The sequence below is a fragment of the Colobus angolensis genome, unplaced genomic scaffold, assembly GCF_000951035.1.
Source record: "Colobus angolensis palliatus isolate OR3802 unplaced genomic scaffold, Cang.pa_1.0 Scaffold3, whole genome shotgun sequence".
Classification (NCBI taxonomy): domain Eukaryota; kingdom Metazoa; phylum Chordata; class Mammalia; order Primates; family Cercopithecidae; genus Colobus; species Colobus angolensis.
In genome coordinates, this window is record NW_012116265.1 from 2,859,857 (window position 1) to 2,877,086 (window position 17,230).

The 17,230-nt window shown below is 42.8% G+C and overlaps 1 protein-coding gene across 1 annotated transcript in view; it reads left to right on the plus strand.

Annotated features, from left to right (window-relative positions):
• Positions 1-17,230, plus strand: part of TTC7B (tetratricopeptide repeat domain 7B) — a 248,079-nt gene that overhangs the window by 96,382 nt on the left and 134,467 nt on the right. The window contains exons 7-8 of the mRNA XM_011949417.1: positions 8,458-8,521; positions 12,385-12,522. Of these exons, the coding sequence (XP_011804807.1) occupies positions 8,458-8,521; positions 12,385-12,522 (202 nt within the window). The remainder of the gene's footprint in view (positions 1-8,457; positions 8,522-12,384; positions 12,523-17,230) is intronic.

Sequence of the window (17,230 nt, forward strand, 5' to 3'; positions counted from 1 at the left end):
TTGAGACAGAGCCTCACTCTGTCACCAGGCTGGAGTGCAGTGGTGTGATCTTGGCTCACTACAACCTCCACCTCCTGGGTTCAAGTGATTCCCCTGCCTCAGCCTCCCAAGTAGCTGAAACTATAGGCACGTGCCAATATGCCTGACTAATTTGTATTTTAGTAGAGATGGGGTTTTACCATGTTGGCCAGTATGGTCTCGATCTCCTGACCTTGTGATCTGCCTGCCTTGGCCTCCCAAAGTGCTGGGATTACAGATGTGAGCCACCACACTGGGACAACTTTTGTATTTTTTGGTAGAGACAGGATTTCACTATGTTGGCCAGGCTGGTCTTGAACTCCTGACCTCAGGTGATCCGCGCACTTTGGCCTCCCAAAGTGTTGGGATTACAGGCATGAGCCACCGCTCTGGCCTTTGCCTGTTCTTATAAGGACAAGACATGTTGGCTTTTCAGAATCTCTATGTGAAGGAAAGGGGAACATACATGAATAAATATTGAAGACCTTTTTCATATTTTCAAATTAGAAAAGCAGCTGAGAGGATGAGGTGGCAGCTTCTGAAGTCCCAGAGAAAGCACTAATAGAGATGGCATGACTAGACACTTTCTCCATCTGAAGATCAAGATTTCAAACATCTGAAAATAATTGTTGTTCTTTCAGAGGAGTTGGTGTTTCTTCAAGGTTGCCATCTCTTAATAATCCTCTTGACCCTTGCATTTTTCTCTCTCATCACCTTCTTGTTCAAGTTTGTGTTTCTTATATGGATTCAGATGAGTTCGCATATTCTTAGCTTTATCCCTAGACCTATCTTAATTTAGTTTTCACCCCCTTTTCCACAGCCTTGTTGAACCATGAGTTTGCTTAATTCACAATCTGTGTTTACTCTTTAGTCCTTAACTGGATTCATAAAGTATCTGTTCTAGCAATTTTCGATGCTCTTATTTTTAAAATGCTGACCCCTCATTATTAACTATTTAGAAGCAGGTTTGGGGTTCATTTTTAAGTGATATTTATATCATAAAAATAGACTGTAGAGTTTTCCCCTGCTTTAGACGCTTCTTAATAACCAAGGTGCCAGGTGCATTAAGGACCTCCTTTCTCACCCTCTTCCCCCAGTCCAGTTTGACACATGGCTGGAACTCTGTGTCTCTTTGGGTGCCATCCAATATGGCCTCACCCCTTGAAGGCGGAGAAGCTCACAGTGCTGGCCATTTCTCCATTTCCTGAACCACTCAGATTTTGTCGCTATTCTAATGTTAGCTTTCCCATGTGTACAAAGAGAATTATAGAAACAAAATGCAGCTCCAGGAAATGCAGTCATTAAAGGGAGCATTCCTATAGTAGCACTGGCTACTGAGTCACAAGTTTCAGTTCACATGGATATATGTGTCAGCTTTTAAAAAAATTGTTTTATTGAGACATAATTCACATATTATACAATTCATCCATTCAAAGTGTGCAATTCAGTGGCTTTTAATATACTTGCATAGTTGTGCATCCATCACCATGACTGGAACATTTTTATTACCCCCAAAATAAACCCAGCACCTCTTAGCTATCACCCTCCTCTCTCCCAAGTCCCTGAATTTCCATATGAATTTTAGAATTACCTTGTCCATTTCTGGAAAAAAAAAAAAAGGCTGCTGGGATTTTAATAGGAATTGCATTGAATTTGTAGATCAATTTGAGGAATATTTCCATATTAAAAATATTAAGTCTTCTGATCTATGAACATGAGATATCTTTCCATCTGTTTAGGTTGTCTTTAATTTTTTTAAACAATGATTTGTATTTTTCAGGATATAAAGCTTGTATTTCTTTGGTTACGCCTATTCCTAAATGTGTGTGTGTGTGTGCGCGCGTGTGTGCGTGCGTGCACATGTGTGCATGCAAATGTGCGCTATTCTTTTTGATGCTCTTATAAATACAGTTGTTTTCTTAATTTCATTTTTGGATTGTTCATTGCAAGTATATGGAAATACAACAGATTTTGTAAATTTATCTTGTATACTGTAACCTTGCTGAATTTGTTTATTGGTCCTAATTTTTTGGATTCCTTACAATTTTCTATATCAAGATTGTGTCATCTATTAATACTAATATAGATGCTTTTATTTTTTCCTTTCTAACGTAGATGCATTTTATTTTATTTTCTTCCTTAATTGCCCTGGCTAGAACTTCCAGTACAATGTTGAATAGAAGTGGCAAGCGTGGACGTCCTTGTCTCATTCCTGATCTCAGGCAGGGGAAATTATCTGGTCTTTTACAGAGTACGTTGTTTTCTATGGGCTTTTGTAGAGGCCCTTCATCAGGTTAAGAAAAGGGCTTCCTATTTCTAGTTTGTTATTTTTATTATTAATGGGTGTTGAATTTTGTCAACTGCTTTTTCTGCATCAGTTAAAATGATAATGTGGGTTTTGTCCTTTATTCTAATGCTGTGGTGTATCACATTAATTTATTTTCACACATTAAGCCAACCTGCATCCCTGTCCAAGTCATGGCGTATACTCCTTTTTATTATTGCTGGGTTCTATTTGCTGATATTTCGTTAAAGATTTTTACATCTATATTGATAAGAGATACTATTCTGCAATTTTCTTATGATGTCTTTGTCTGGTTTTGGTATTAGAGTAATATTGGCCTCACAAAATGAGTTGGAGACTATTTCCTCCTCTTCTTTTTGAAAGAGTTTGTGGAGAATTGGTATTAATCCTTTAAATATTTGGTAGACTTCACCGATGAAGCCATCTGGACCTAGGCTTTCTTTGTAGGAAGTTTTTTTTGTTTTATTTTTTAATACTAATTCAGTCTCTTTACTTATTATGGGTCTCTTTGTATTTTCTATATCTTCTTGAATCAGTTTGATTAGTTTACGTCTTTCTAGAAATGTATCTGCTTCATCTCAACTACCTAATTTGCCTCCGTACAGTTGTTCATAGCATTCCTTTATAATTTTTTTTGCATTTCTACAGGATTGGTTGTCATGTTCTCTGATTTCTCATTTTAGTAATTTAAGTCGTTTTTCTCTTTTTTAGAGTCAGTCTAAAAGTTTGTCAGTTTTGAGGAACCAACTTTGGGTTTTGACTTTTTTCTGTTGTGATTCTGTTCTCTGTTTCATCGATTTCCACATGAATTCTATGCCTTCATTTATTACCATCAGTTTTTAGCTTTGTAATTTTGTGGGTTCAGAGCTCTACTTCTTAGAATATGGGTAAAGAGGAACAGCTGTGGGAGTTATTCTTGTTTGGAGGTTCCCTTCTTACCAAGGCAGGACTCTGACCCATCCACATTGGCAGAAAGTACATTCTCACCATTCAGTTATGCCGGTTTGGAGGTGGGAAAGGGAATCTGTAGATAATGCAGAAACCTCATTTTGGCTAACAGTCTCCTTCCCCACAGTCTCTTATGATAAGTATAATAAGCGTCAAGCAAAATTTAGATGGCAGAGATCCTTCTAGCTCCAGAAAACCACAAGGACCATTCAGAAGAGTTGGTCGTAATGGAACGTAACTGAAAGACAAGCCCTGCCAGGAAGCTCCACCCCTGGTCACGGAGACCTGAACATGAAATGCATATAAGATGCTCACTCTGCTCATCTTGAATTTGAAAGGAAATACAGTGTAGAAAATCCTGGATGGAATGAGAAGAGGGATCACCTGTCACAGGCTTCCTTGCTTTCTTTTCTTCTGGGTGTTTCTGTGAAGAATTGTATCAGCTTTTGTTTACTTATTTTTTAGAGTAAACTTTTTTGGATACACACCATACATAGAGAAAAATAAATCAAAAGTATGAAACTTGATGAACTTCCACCAAGTTAGCATATCCATGTAAGTAGTATCTGGTCAGGAATGGACACTACTGGAGCCCTAGACACCCTCCATGGCCTCTCCCAGTCACCACCCCCATCCAGGGCAGCCCTCTCCTGACTTCTGTCGCAATCATTAGTCTGGCAGTCTGGCCCCTTTTTGAAATTTATATACATGGAATCATACGATATGCACTCTCTAATGTTTAACTTCTTTTGTCTAACTTTATATTTGAACTATTCACCCATATTTTTTCATGTAGGAGTGTTTTTCTTTTTTTTTTTTTTTGAGACGGAGTCTTGCTCCGTCGCTCAGGCTGGAGTGCGGTGGCTGGATCTCAGCTCACTGCAAGCTCCGCCTCCCGGGTTCACGCCATTCTCCTGCCTCAGCCTCCCGAGTAGCTGGGACTACAGGCACCCGCCACCTCGCCCGGCTAGTTTTTTATATTTTTTAGTAGAAACGGGGTTTCACCATGTTAGCCAGGATGGTCTCGATCTCCTGACCTCGTGATCCGCCGGTCTCGGCCTCCCAAAGTGCTGGGATTACAGGCTTGAGCCACCGCGCCCGGCCAGGAGTGTTTTTCATTGCTGCGAGGTGTTTCATTTTATGACTGTCCTCCAGGATATTGATCCATTCTGCTTGTGTTGTGAGTTGTTTCCCATGAGGGGCTAATAGGAACAGTGCTTCTGTAAAGAGTCTTGTACATGTTTCTTTTTTTCCCCCTGCATCTACATGTTTCTTAATGTGTGTGTGTGTTATATATATGTATGTGTGTGTGTGTGTGTGTGTGTGTGTGTGTGTGTTTCAGTCAGGTATACTTTTTTTTCCATTGTATTTCTTGTAAGAAGCATTGAGGTAGTTTCAATAATTAAATGCACATTAAACTAGATAGTTAACACAAAGTAAAGCAGAAGATTAAAAACAGCTATTGTGGATACTGATTAATATTGGATAATATTGCCAAGAAGTAGATGATGAAAAGATTCATTGAGTGCTAGTGAGTACCAGGCATTGTCTAAACTCCTTTGTAGGTCTAGGAGGAAAAGGTGATTATCATAGAATACTGAATGTAGATCTGAACCTCTTGGTTGCCAGGAGTTTTTGGCAAGGATGGGGATGCTGTTTAAAATGGAAAATGGGGGTGGGGGTCTTGGCTGGGGAGGGCTGGACAGCCTGAGCCAGGCACTGGCCAGGCCTTTCCCTGGACACAATACATCCTCAAGAGCTTGCAAAAGTAAATAAATAAAATAAAATAAAATAAAATGGAAAGCAGAGGGATGTTGAAGGGTCAGGATAACTTCTTGATGGCCGAACCGAAGCTGTGTAAACGACCAACGGCACCGCTGGCTGCCGTCATCTCCTTGCCTCTGGTGCACACAGCTCACCTTGGAGTCATGGAGAGGCCCATCCTCTCAGCAGGAACATGGAAGCACTTGTGCAAGGTGATGTTCTAGGTGGGATTCACCTGACCCACTCAGCAGAGTGTAGCCCAGTGGACCTGCACTGGTCTACGTGAGGGACCCTTCTTTCTTTGTCATGCGGAGATTTTTGACCTATATGGATTGACACGAAAGAGAAGTGTGGTGAGGCCTCAATAGTCCTTGCATCAGATTAGCCAATCCCTAATAATCAAGATGCGCTCTTAATTTTCACTTTAAGTCCTATTCCTTTCTTGGTAGCCATTTATCCACATAAACCTGGGATCAACAGTAGATTCTGCCTTGGCATGCTTGCAGACAGTGTGACTTGGGCTCAGGATGGGACTTCATCTTGGCCTCCATGCCTCAGCTCTTATCTGGCTGGCTGTGGTTCAGAGGCTGTGTTTCTCCTGGAATTTCCTGGTAGTATCTGAGCCAGACATACTAAAATTATAAAGGAACCATTACTAGACCTTAGAGTTGATGTCATTATTTACAAATCAACTTTCTCATGGGTTGGCAGTGTTCAAGGCCCTCCCCGCACCTAAATACAGAGTTTTAGGGGGTGCCAGTGACCTTTAGACATTAACTTGTCATTAGTTATATAATGGCTAACGATGACAGAGAGATGAAGTGCAGTTGGGTAAAGTTGGATTAATTTCTTTCGCATGATTGTTTCTACAATTACAGTAAAGTTTCTACGTATCGGAGGAAATTTTTAAGAAAAAGCTATTATGTAGGAGCCCTGGCAAGATGATGATTACTACTTATACCTGAGAATTCTCGCCCTTGTTCCCTATGTCTTCTGTAGAATCAGAAAATCAGTCGGTAAATTCATCCAAAGTAAGAAAATGGGCAGTTTGCCTAAAGGTCACCCAGTGAGTTGGTGACATGGCTGGGGCGAGAACGTACCCTCCCATTCTCAGCACAGCAGCCGCCCACACTGCCACCTCCTTTGCCAGCCCGCCAGCTCTTGGGAGCTTGTCCTCATGCCTGCTGAGCCCTGTTTTCTCCTTGTCCCCTTTTGTCCCCCACCTTCCCCTTCACGCAACTTCCTCTGGATCTAGGGCCCCAGTTTTCCCACTCTTCAAGGCTGAGGCCTGGGTACCCCAGTATCTCCCCCTGAGGCTTGTGAGCCGCAAAGAGGAGAAGGCCACAAAAGGAAGGCCCCAACAGTTTTGACCATTCACCGTGAGCTCCATCCACGCTTCCCTGGGCAAACAAGAGGGAAGGAATTGGCCGGAAATGGGTCTAGAGAGTTCATAATTATTGAGAGGGAGCCTTCCAATGTGTAGTTGTTTAGGTCTGTCTCTTAAAACTACCTTTTCTCCCCGCACTTCTTCTGCTGGCCTTGGGAGCCTTGCAGTGCTCCTGAGTACCCACCTTGCCTGCCACAAATAGGGAAGTTAGAGGAAGTGGAGCTGGATTCGGTTAATGTGCCACTTGTTAGCAACTATGGTAAAAATAACACAAACTAGCATTTAAGCAGGCTGGATGGCTCAACCAGAATCTGGAGATTAGCCATGGACTGAATTGACTGCTGTGAAGTCACAATTAGCATAGGCTCTCTCTCTTTTCAATTGGTCTGGACAATGCAGAACTGGCTAGCCATGAACAAAAAGTGATTCACGTTACTGCTCGATTTGCAAGATCCCAGTTGCATGTAAGCACAAGCCAGGATATCAGGAAATGATGACTGGGCATGGGTGTATGTGTACACACACACATACACACACACACACACACACACACACACACACACAATGGTTCACATTACTGTTTTATTTGCAAGGTCCCAATTGCATGTAAGCACAAGCCAGGATATCAGGAAATGATGGCTGGGCACCGGTGTGCATGTATAAGCGCGCGCACACACACAGACACACACACACACACAACATACTGAGGTGATTGTTTGGGAGACACTTAATTCAGAGCCTTTAGGCTCTGTTTCAGAATCTAAGGGGAAAGGACGTCCCATCTGAAAAACCCAGATCATCTCAAGCTGACTTCTGAAGCAAGTCACTGCATATCCCCAAATCTTGCTCCTCATTCTCAGGCCAGCCTTTTCATAAAATTTTAGCCTCAGAAGAGCGATAGAAACCATCCTGCAGGTGGCTTCCTTACCTCTGGCGGTGTCAGCATTGTAATGAGAATGCCAGGCACTGTGTTTCTTCTGTCTTGCTCTTTGTCATCCTAAGATGCAGTACAAAAATCGCCAGCACTTCAAAGAAAACAAATGTTTATAATTATGTGAAAAATCCTTGTTTTTTTCCTTTTATGGGGGGGGGCGGAAATCCCTTCAATTAAATGATTGTAATATTATCCTTGGGAAGACATAAACTTAGTCATTTTTAGTCATCTTCAAAATACTAGGAGTTTTTTTTAAAACCAAGTTCATTTTTATTTATTATACACTCTTCTTCCATTTCATGAAAAAATATCGAGTTTGACCCAATTGGTGATAACATTCAGAATTCTGCTCAAAGGATTCTAGAGCTTTAGAACAGGAGAACAAATGCTGCAGATGCTCACAACACAGAAAATAGGCTGTAGAGAATACAGAGCGGGGTTCTGCTGGGTTTTTGTTATTCTCTAATCCTGAGCAACGTTGAGCTTAAAAAGCTCTTTCTTTTAATCCAGGATTTAAGAGTTCAGCCAAATTCCGTAAAATAGATTAGTAAGAGCTCTTGCATGCTACCCCATAATAAAACTTCTGTGTCTAAGTAAGATAGCTCACTGAATTCTTACAGTATTAGAGAAATTATTCAAACTCTAAAATTGCTTCTAATCTCTTATTTCATCTAAATGACAGTATGAGATATGCCAGTTAGCAGGTAAGAGGTGAGAAGAGTACTGTTTAGTGAAATGCCTGCAATTTATACCTCTGTAGCGGGTTTAGGAGAAAGCTTGTATTATTTAGATAATGTCAATTTATTGAAATCTAAAATTCTGCCTCTGTAATACGTACATATGTTATTTGGGCTTTTAACTTGGTTTTTACAGCTTTACTTTACCCTTCTGCCTACCACTAAAATGCATAGCTAAAATGTATGAATTCCATAGATTACCATAGAAATAGGCAAATTAATTCAAGTGTCCAAATTATACAGTATTTTTCATGGGTATTATATAAAATCCTGGAAGCTTTTAGTGTTCAGTTCTGCTCTTGTGTTTGTGTATTTTGTGTTATTTTGAAACTGTCATATATCAAAGTCAGTTTTCTTTCTGCAGCATTTTTTGTCCTCAAGAAAATACGGAAGAAGCCCTGTTGTTATTGCTGATTAGCGAATCAATGGTAAGTGGAATGTGTTTTTACATCCTTCTTTCCCCTGGCCCTGTAGTCTCTTTTTTGATACAGCCATTCTGCCAGTATGACCACTCTTTTTCTTGAGAGAAAATACTTTCTAGAGGGTATACATGGATGGGAAAAAATAGAGGTTTAAAAAGAGGGTTTTTTCTTAATTCCTGGACCAGCTAGCAATGTCCCTTGGTTAGCCTGGAGCTTGGAGCTTCTCTATCTTCTACCTTGAAGCGGGTATCTTAGTTCATTCATTTATCCACCCAGTATTGGCTGAACGTTAATGCAATTGTATCTAGGTAAACCACAGCTAAAATGACCACCAGAGGAATCTTAAAAGGAGAAAGAGGCCCCCAAAGGGTGACCTTTATAAGCCTCTCAATTTGCCCTGGAGTGGGGGAGAATTTTGGGATAAGTCATTTGTTGGTTCTATGAACCTCTGGTTTTCACAGCAGAAACTTGATGAAACTCTCATCATCCTGCCCTGGTTGTCTCTTCCAGCTCCCAGCTGTCACCAGACACTGTAAAGTCCCAGGCCATGAGAACTCACTTCTGTTCCCTGTCACTGCTATTGTGAGGGAGTTTTTGCCAGACACTCTGATTGCTTTGAAACATTTTCTTAGTATTTGGCCAGGATATCGAATTTTAGGTCTATTTCACCACTCATCACTTATTGAGTTTCTGCCCTGTGTATCTATCACTAGGCATTGTGGCCCTGGCTTGAAACCTTCAGGATCATGTGTGTTATAATGGCGAATTCCTCAGCAGAATAGTGATGTGTACTGAGGACCTGAGCAGAATGGGTGGGCTCCTGGAATCAAAAGATCTTGAGGACTCACATCCCCTTCCCTCATTTTACACATGAGGAACCCGAGGCCCAGAGCAGGCAGAATGCGTGCATCAGAGGCCCAGAGCAGGCAGAATGCGTGCATCATGCAGTGGTCTCCTGTTCCTGGTAGGAGACTGTACTGCCCCCTTCCCATAGCTGTCACTGCTTACCCCCAAACCCTGGGGCAGCCCAGGGGAGAAAAGGGAATCATAACTAAAGCAAGAGAAGGCATTTCCCTTCTTGCCCTCCCCACACATACTGTTTAATGGGAGGTGTAAGATGGATTCAGGTGAGTATAGACATTGGGTCTGAGCATATTAACATACATGCACAGAGAGAAGGAGGGATCAGAAGAGGCCAGAACTCATGAGAGGGCAGCTCTCTTGCCTTTGATTAAAACTTTGAATGGCCCACCGATGTTGACAAGGGCAAGCCTGCTTGAGTTACCACCTCTTTTGACTTGGAGGCTGTTTGGTGTCATTGGGCTTACCTCCTCTCAAGGAAGCAGGTTGTCCGATAGTCAGCTGGTAACTTAGGATGGTGTCATTTACATTCTCTACTTGCCTTGGTGCAATCGGAAGCACATAGGGGAGCAGACTGGCACATGGTGGCATTCAAGTGAACAAATCTCCCCAGGCTTTCCCACCGGGGCATCCGTGGAGCCAGCTCACCTTGGCCTCCTGGTCAGCATTCCCTCATCCCAAGCTGGGTCCTTGGCAGGTAGTTCCCTTTGGGCAAACTTGGTTGGTTATGGTGTACACATTCTGAAAGCATGGTGACTATACATTTTAGATTACCTGGACAATTCTGATTGAAAATATTATGTTCCATTGTCAGCTGATATGTTCCAGTCTGCAATTTGGAAAACATGGCCACCTCTCTAAAACGCTTGCACTAAGTGGAGATGTCTGTGGAATGATGTCTCCAACTCTCCTGCTTCTTAATTGAATTGAAGTGATAGAAACTAATAATACTCAAACACTGAGATCCCTTTGAGACAGTCAGAGTTGGCTCTGTGGTATGTAATTTCCAGAAAAATCTCTTCAGGGGACGTTGAAATCCAGTGATGTCATCAGTGGGTATGAAGGACAAGGTTTCTAACCAAAATGATTATGTTCTCCCTATAAATCATTTCAGAAAATGTAGGTGGAAATCTAAATGAAGTTGCTTTTGGAAGCCTTTTTTCCATGTCCTTTGACTTCTTGATTTTTTAGTTTTTAGACAGAAAATGAATGTGCTCAATTTCAAAACCAAAATGAAAATTTGTGCTTTTTGGATGTCAGAAAATTGTGTTCTTTGTTGGTTCTGACTTTAATTCAGAAGCATGAATTTGTCCATAGCTTCTCCACCTACAAAGTGTCACTTAGAATTGTGCTATTTTCTAACCACAAAACAAATTAGTTTCCCCTAGGAGAGTGGGATTATAAGAACTTGATTTGCAGAACTACCACTGAGGCAATATTCTGGGATATTTATTATTCGTGGGTCTGTTTGAGGTTCTGTATTGTACCTTTCTAGTCAAAAGATACTGATACTTTCTCTAAAAATGAAAAGAATGCATTTGGTATAACTTGAAAATCTTTCATAAATAGTATGTTTGTTTTGCTCTCTTCCAGGCATTGGTCTCAATATAGAATATGTATAGCAAATAAATAAAATGAGACCATTTGCAACAGGCCCTGTTTCCTTCAGAGCTGCTTTTTTGTGGGGTGCAAGAGGGACTCCTAACAAGAAAAACTTAGAATGAAATCTTCAAAAGCAGGCTTGTTTCCGTAAGAGATGACTCACTTTGTAGGAAGTGGCCTGTCTTATATATTCTTATTTGTCTTTGACATTTAAGAGCAAGGAGTTTTAAAGTGAGTAAGTACTGATGGGTGGCTAAAAGTAAATGCCTTGGACTCACACACAAAGAAAATGCATTTTGTCTCATTAGTGAGAGGGAAGGTGTGTGCGTGGCCTTTTTGAATGTCAGGAGGAAGATCAATGTCAGCATGCTGGGACAAGTGACCCTGGAACCTCATGTACCACTTTCACAGGAAAGACTGGGGGCGGGCCTTTCTCTGCTCCCATGGACAGATGATCTGCAGACTTCTGTTAATTAGCAGGGGGAAAAAGACAGGTGAAATCGAAATCTAACTTTGTTGATTCTAAACTTCCTATTAGGGAAAAAGGGAAAATGAGCTAGCTATTGAGTCTCATACATGTGATATATTTAGAGGAATCTGTAGAGAAATTAAATTTTAGAAGTAATGGTAGCAAGTTGCTGTAAAGAGCATTTGATTTCTGGATAGATGAGATTAATAAGTTTGAATGTGCCTGATGTATTTCTGTGCTAAGCTTAGAAAATTGTTCTCTTGAGTCGTCTGTGTTAATATCTTTTAAAGGAAAAATCTACTTTCTTCTTGTTTTCTCTTACATATCTGTGTTGTGCTTCCCTAAACAAGATTGAATTCGTCTTTGTGTTCTGTTCCAGTGAAGATGTCATATAGGGATTTGAATATTGCTTGGTGATAGAGGAAAAGTAAGATAGATCTCTGTAGGACTCATGGAACTTGATGACACAATTGGGTGTTGGGAAATGCAGGGCTGGGAATTTTCTCCCCCTCTTTAATGTAGAGCAGAAGCAGGATTCGTGAGTGAGGCGCAGCAGGGCCTCACTTGATGGATGACTCGGCTGCTCTAGAGCGCAGCTGCATCTTCCACGAGGCTGGCTGTGAACCTGAGCCCAGGGAAAACTTTGTATCAGCTGCCAAGGCTTCCTCCAAATGCCTGCTGACAGGTACAGGTGCCCTCTAGGTTCACAATTCTAGGACTTCAGTCTTTGTGTTCTGTTTGGATCATCTCATATATCATGTTCTGTGGTGACCAGGGGATTTTGAATAAATAACCCAAGGTGACAGGCCTTTGCTCATTCCTACCCTTGTCTCCATTCCCTTGGCAAATCGGTAGGGGCAGGAGGGCCTAGGTGGCCTCCCCCCCACGCAGCACTAGGCTCTTTATCCATCTGCTTCTCTCTTCTGTGTTTTTTCAGGCCAACCGGGATGCTGTGCTGAGCAGGATACCTGAACACAAGAGTGACCGCCTCATCAGTCTACAGAGTGCATCTGTGGTCTATGACTTACTCACTATTGCTCTTGGAAGAAGAGGCCAGTATGAGATGCTGTCAGAGGTACAGCTGCTGAGTCTGGTTGACATCCAGGTGGTGGGTGACAGTTGCATGGTGACCCCAGGGAAGGGTTGTGAGACCTGGACCTGGGCCCCCCTCTGTTAGTGGCAGCCATGTGATCTTGGGCCAGTCACTTAACTTTGGTTTTCTCCCCTGTAGAATGGGTGTTGGGCTAAATGATTAGGTGGTGGAATTGATCTAGTCTTTTACCATGAGGTTCCATAACCCACTGGGCTGTGAGTTTGTGTGTGAGGGAAGGCAAACATTTCTCAAGCAGTTTCTCTTTCAGTTAATTTCCACCAACTGAATATCTCCCATCTGTGATATTAGTTTCCTCATAGAACAGGTTTGGTTTAAAGTATCAGTGTGACCAGTGAAATTGCCAGTGGCCTGACAATTTCAGGCACAGTGTGTTATGTTAGCTGGCATAGACCGTTTCATATAAAGGAGACAGTCTTCTTTCAGAGTCTTTTGCTTGTTCAGAAGGGACCCTCGTGGATTTCAGATCTTGTACAAGGTACTGTCATGTTCTCACTCCCTCAGTGTCTAAGAAATGCTTAGGATGGAGGCTTGACTCTTTCAGGAGAAGCTGGTTCATCTTGGGCTGTGGTTATGCATTATTAGGTTCCTGCCCAAAATATCAGATTCTACCATGGTAAGTCTAAATAAATAACAAGAAGATCATTTTATCTTTTCTTTAGCAAAATAGAGAGAAAAAAATCCCTATTTTGTTAAAAGGAACTTTTCCATGTTATTTATCTTTCTCTTTCTAAATTTATACCCATTGCAACAGCCTCTGGGCACGAGGACAGGGAATGAAATACAGTAACAGATTGGCTGAAATCAGATAAGTGCCCGACTCACCCTCCAGCCTGCCAGTGCATTGCCACATTAGGCAGGAACCTTGGGGGAAACAGATGAGCCTGTGTGGCTTGAATCTTTTTTTAGTCCATGGTTTGGTGACTCTACAGGGCAGTGGTTACTCAGCCTCACAATCCGACCTGACAAAGCAGTGGGTGCAGATGCCCCCACCACACGCAGCTCAGCCCTGGGGCTCGGTCCAGGCTTGGGATTGGCCCAGGTTGCTCATCCCTAAATGGATCGAACCTCTGCAGGTACTTTGATTTCCTGGGCCCCCCTTCTCCCCACCACCTAAGTTGCTGTCAGCTGTGTCCACCACAAAGTCCGTCACTGGGGACCATGCCACCGAGCTCACACTTGAATTCCTTTAAGGTGAGTTTTTTCCTCCAGACAAAACACATATCACCTCTCTAGGTCCAAGGATGACAGTGGTACGCAGACATCTACTTCCATCCCATTGGGTAGCAATGTTGCCTTTCCCCAGCTCGAAATCTCCTAGGTCCAAAACAGGAGTGAGGAGCTTGAGGTGTCTGGCCCTGTTGACTGGCTGGGTGGTCTCTGCCCCTGGCTTCCCATTGTTCCATGAATGCTCTAGGGGGTGGTCATCACCCTCATGGATTCCTCTGCAAGCTGCGGCTCTGGGGCCCGTGCCTGCTCCTGGCACAGAATACTAGGACCTTGTTTTCACCCAGATGACTTCTGTCTTGATATCATACGTAGCTCCCATCTCATGGTGGTGACCTGCCACCCAGACGACTGGGTATGTGGTCGCGGGAGCCTTTGCAAGTCAGAACTTCACCCCCCCCCCAGTCACATTGCAAATGGTGGTGCGGGCCAAAGGTTGCCTCGGAGAAGCCGGAGTAGGAGGGTGGAAGAAAGGCAAATTTAGTACTGTATATCCCCGGAACCTTTTGAATTTTGTACCATATCTGTGTTTTATCTACCAAAAATCTCAACCAACTGATAAAATATATGAAATAAAGGATGTTTATTTCTTCAGCACATGTGTGTACTGTCACCTCTTCTGTGCCAGAGGCTCTGATTAAGGCCAGGGATACAGCCAGGAGCAAGGTGTGACCCCTACCCACACGCTGCCCCCAGCCTGGAGCTGCCAGGTGTGACAAGCAGCTGTGGCCCATGCGCTGATGGGGGCGGGCCCAGCACAAGCTCTGCGTGCCTTATCTAGGGGCTGGATATTTGGCTTCAGCCTTGCCTGTGCCAACCACTTAGGCAACTGGAGCGAGCATTCAACAACTGTGTTATCTCAGATCATCTGACTAAAACGGTAGATGTTGTAGGAGAAAGGTGAAAGCTCACAGCATCTCAAGGCTGCCTGGCCCATGGTTGGATAGCTCAGTTACTGAAGATAGGGGTTAGGTCCACCCTTTGCTGAGTGTGGACCCCCTCTCCCTCTGTACGAGGCCGCCTCCTACTCTGGGTGTCCCACTTGTCTTATTGTCTCATTTACTGGGGTTTTTCTGAATCCATTTTTTTTCCCCTCCTCATCTGCCTTTCCATTTTCTCAGGACTTTAAGTTAAAGGATAACTGGGGTTGTTTTTTTTTTTTAATTGAAGTACAATTCACATAACAAACTTAACCATTTTAAAGTGTAGAATTCAGTGACATTTAGTACGTTCATACCACTGTGCAACCATCACCTCAAATTCCAAACCTTTTCCTCGCCCTGTAAGAAACCCTATACCCATTAAGCAGCCACTCCCCGTTCCTCACTCCCTCCAAGTCCCTGTCAACTACTCATCTACTTTTTTCTCTATGGATACTGATTTGGGGTATTTCATATAAATATAAATAGCCAATATTTGGGCTTTGGTGTCTGGCTTCTTTCACATAGCATAATGTTTTTAAGGTTATCCACATTGTAACATGGATCAATATTTCTTTTTATGGCTGACTAGTATTCCGTTGTGCAGATCTATCACAATGTGTTTTTCCATTCATTAGCTGATGGAAATGTGGCTGTTTCCACCTTTTGGCTACTATGAACAGTGTTGCCGTGAGGATAACTGGATTTTAAACTTCCTATATTACCTTTCTCTGAGCTCCATAAATGTTAGCAATTATCGTTATTATCATTTGTCTTAGGGATGTGTTACATTTCCCTGTCTTCATTTCCTCCACTGTCAGCAGGGCAATCTTCCTGAGACACAGGAATAGACATGCCACCCTTCTGTTCACAAATATTCCACAGACCCTCTCTCCTTCTTTTTTCTCTTTTTGTTTTCTTTTCCTTTCTGCCCATAATGAAATTGACTTCATTATTTATCTTTCTGCCATATGCAATAGTCCTGCATGCTCCTTGGAGAATCAAACAATACATAGAAAATATAGAAAAGGAAAGAAAAGTGCCTTGGAATCCAGCTCTCCTGAGATAGTTAACTACTCATTGACATTTTAGAGGCAAACTTTACATCTGTCTTTATGAAGAAATGTGTGCATTATGTAAGTTTTGTTGAATGGGACAGTATCTTACACATTTTACTGTGGATATCCCCTATCTCTCTTCTTTGCTTCATTGGCACCTCACCCATCTCTGCCTCCTCAACCCCAAACTCAGGTCATCAACATAGTGTGCCGCAGGCTCTAGAGTTAGAGAGCTTTGGTTTGAGTTCTGGGTCTGCTCTGTACCAGTCATGTGAGCCTAGGCATGTCACTAACCTCCTATGCGTCAGTTTATTTTCCTGTTAAATAGGGGTAATAATTGTGTGCATGTATATCTCAGACAGTTGGGAGATGCATGTTCATTAACCCATGTAAAGTACTCAGAACAGAGCCTAGCACTTAGAGCTTATTAAGTGGCAACTGTACGCTGCTGCTACTGCAGTTACTACCACTGTATACACAGGAGTTACTAGGCACAGGGGGAGCAACAAAAGATACAGAAAGATCTTTTGCCTTCAAGAAATTTCCATTCTAGTTAGGGAGACCACATAGAAACAAACAAAAAGATAATCAAATTAAGAGAATACGTAGTAGTGCAAAGCATGTTAATTGGCAGGTGAATGGAATAGGCCAATTGCAGCCGAGTTTATAGGTTGGGAGTGCCAGTAAGAGATCATGAACAGCAGATATATGAAGTGGCTCTTCAAGGCCTGATAGGCATTAAGTGGTCTAGGAGGAGAGAGACCCTCTTCATCCTTAAGCTCACGGAGCTGTGAAGGCACTGGACCCGAGGGAATGGGAACCCAGGGCTTGCTCTCATGGAGAAGTGGGAGGAGAGGAGCTTGGAAAGAAAGTGTGGGGCCTGATTGTCAGCACCACAACCTATTGGCAGACTTTACGTGTGCCCCTTGCAGATGCGATCTAGATATATCACCCTGTGGCTCATCTGTGAGCAAGTCCTCTTTGCCTCAGAAACGTTGCTAGATCTTCTTTTACATGGGTGGAAGCTTTTGTGGACAGAAGAGTTCATAAAACCATCAGTCAATTGTGAGAGAGAGAAGAGGTCTTACCTCCTTCTCACCCTGTCTTTGTGCTTTCCTTCCTTCTCTTGTCCCCAACCAGCATTAACACTCACACATCAGGGCACAGCATGTCTTCCTGCTTCTTGGCTCCTCTCTTTGGCTGACCTGGGCCCACGGGCACTACAGAGGGTGGGGGCGCCTCTGCTGCCACTGCCAGCCCATGTTCCTCTCTCCTGTCCTTGGCACCCTTGTGCAGTGGGTGTGTTGCGCAGCATTGTGCAGACCCAGCCTTGTAATAACTGTGTTGCACAGCATTGTGCAGACCCAGCCTTTTAATAACTGTGCTCACAGGGCTAAGCGGGAGCAGAGCCTCTCTTTCCCAAGGAAGCCGGCCTTTCTCTTGCGCTTATTCAAGATGGAAGGCCGC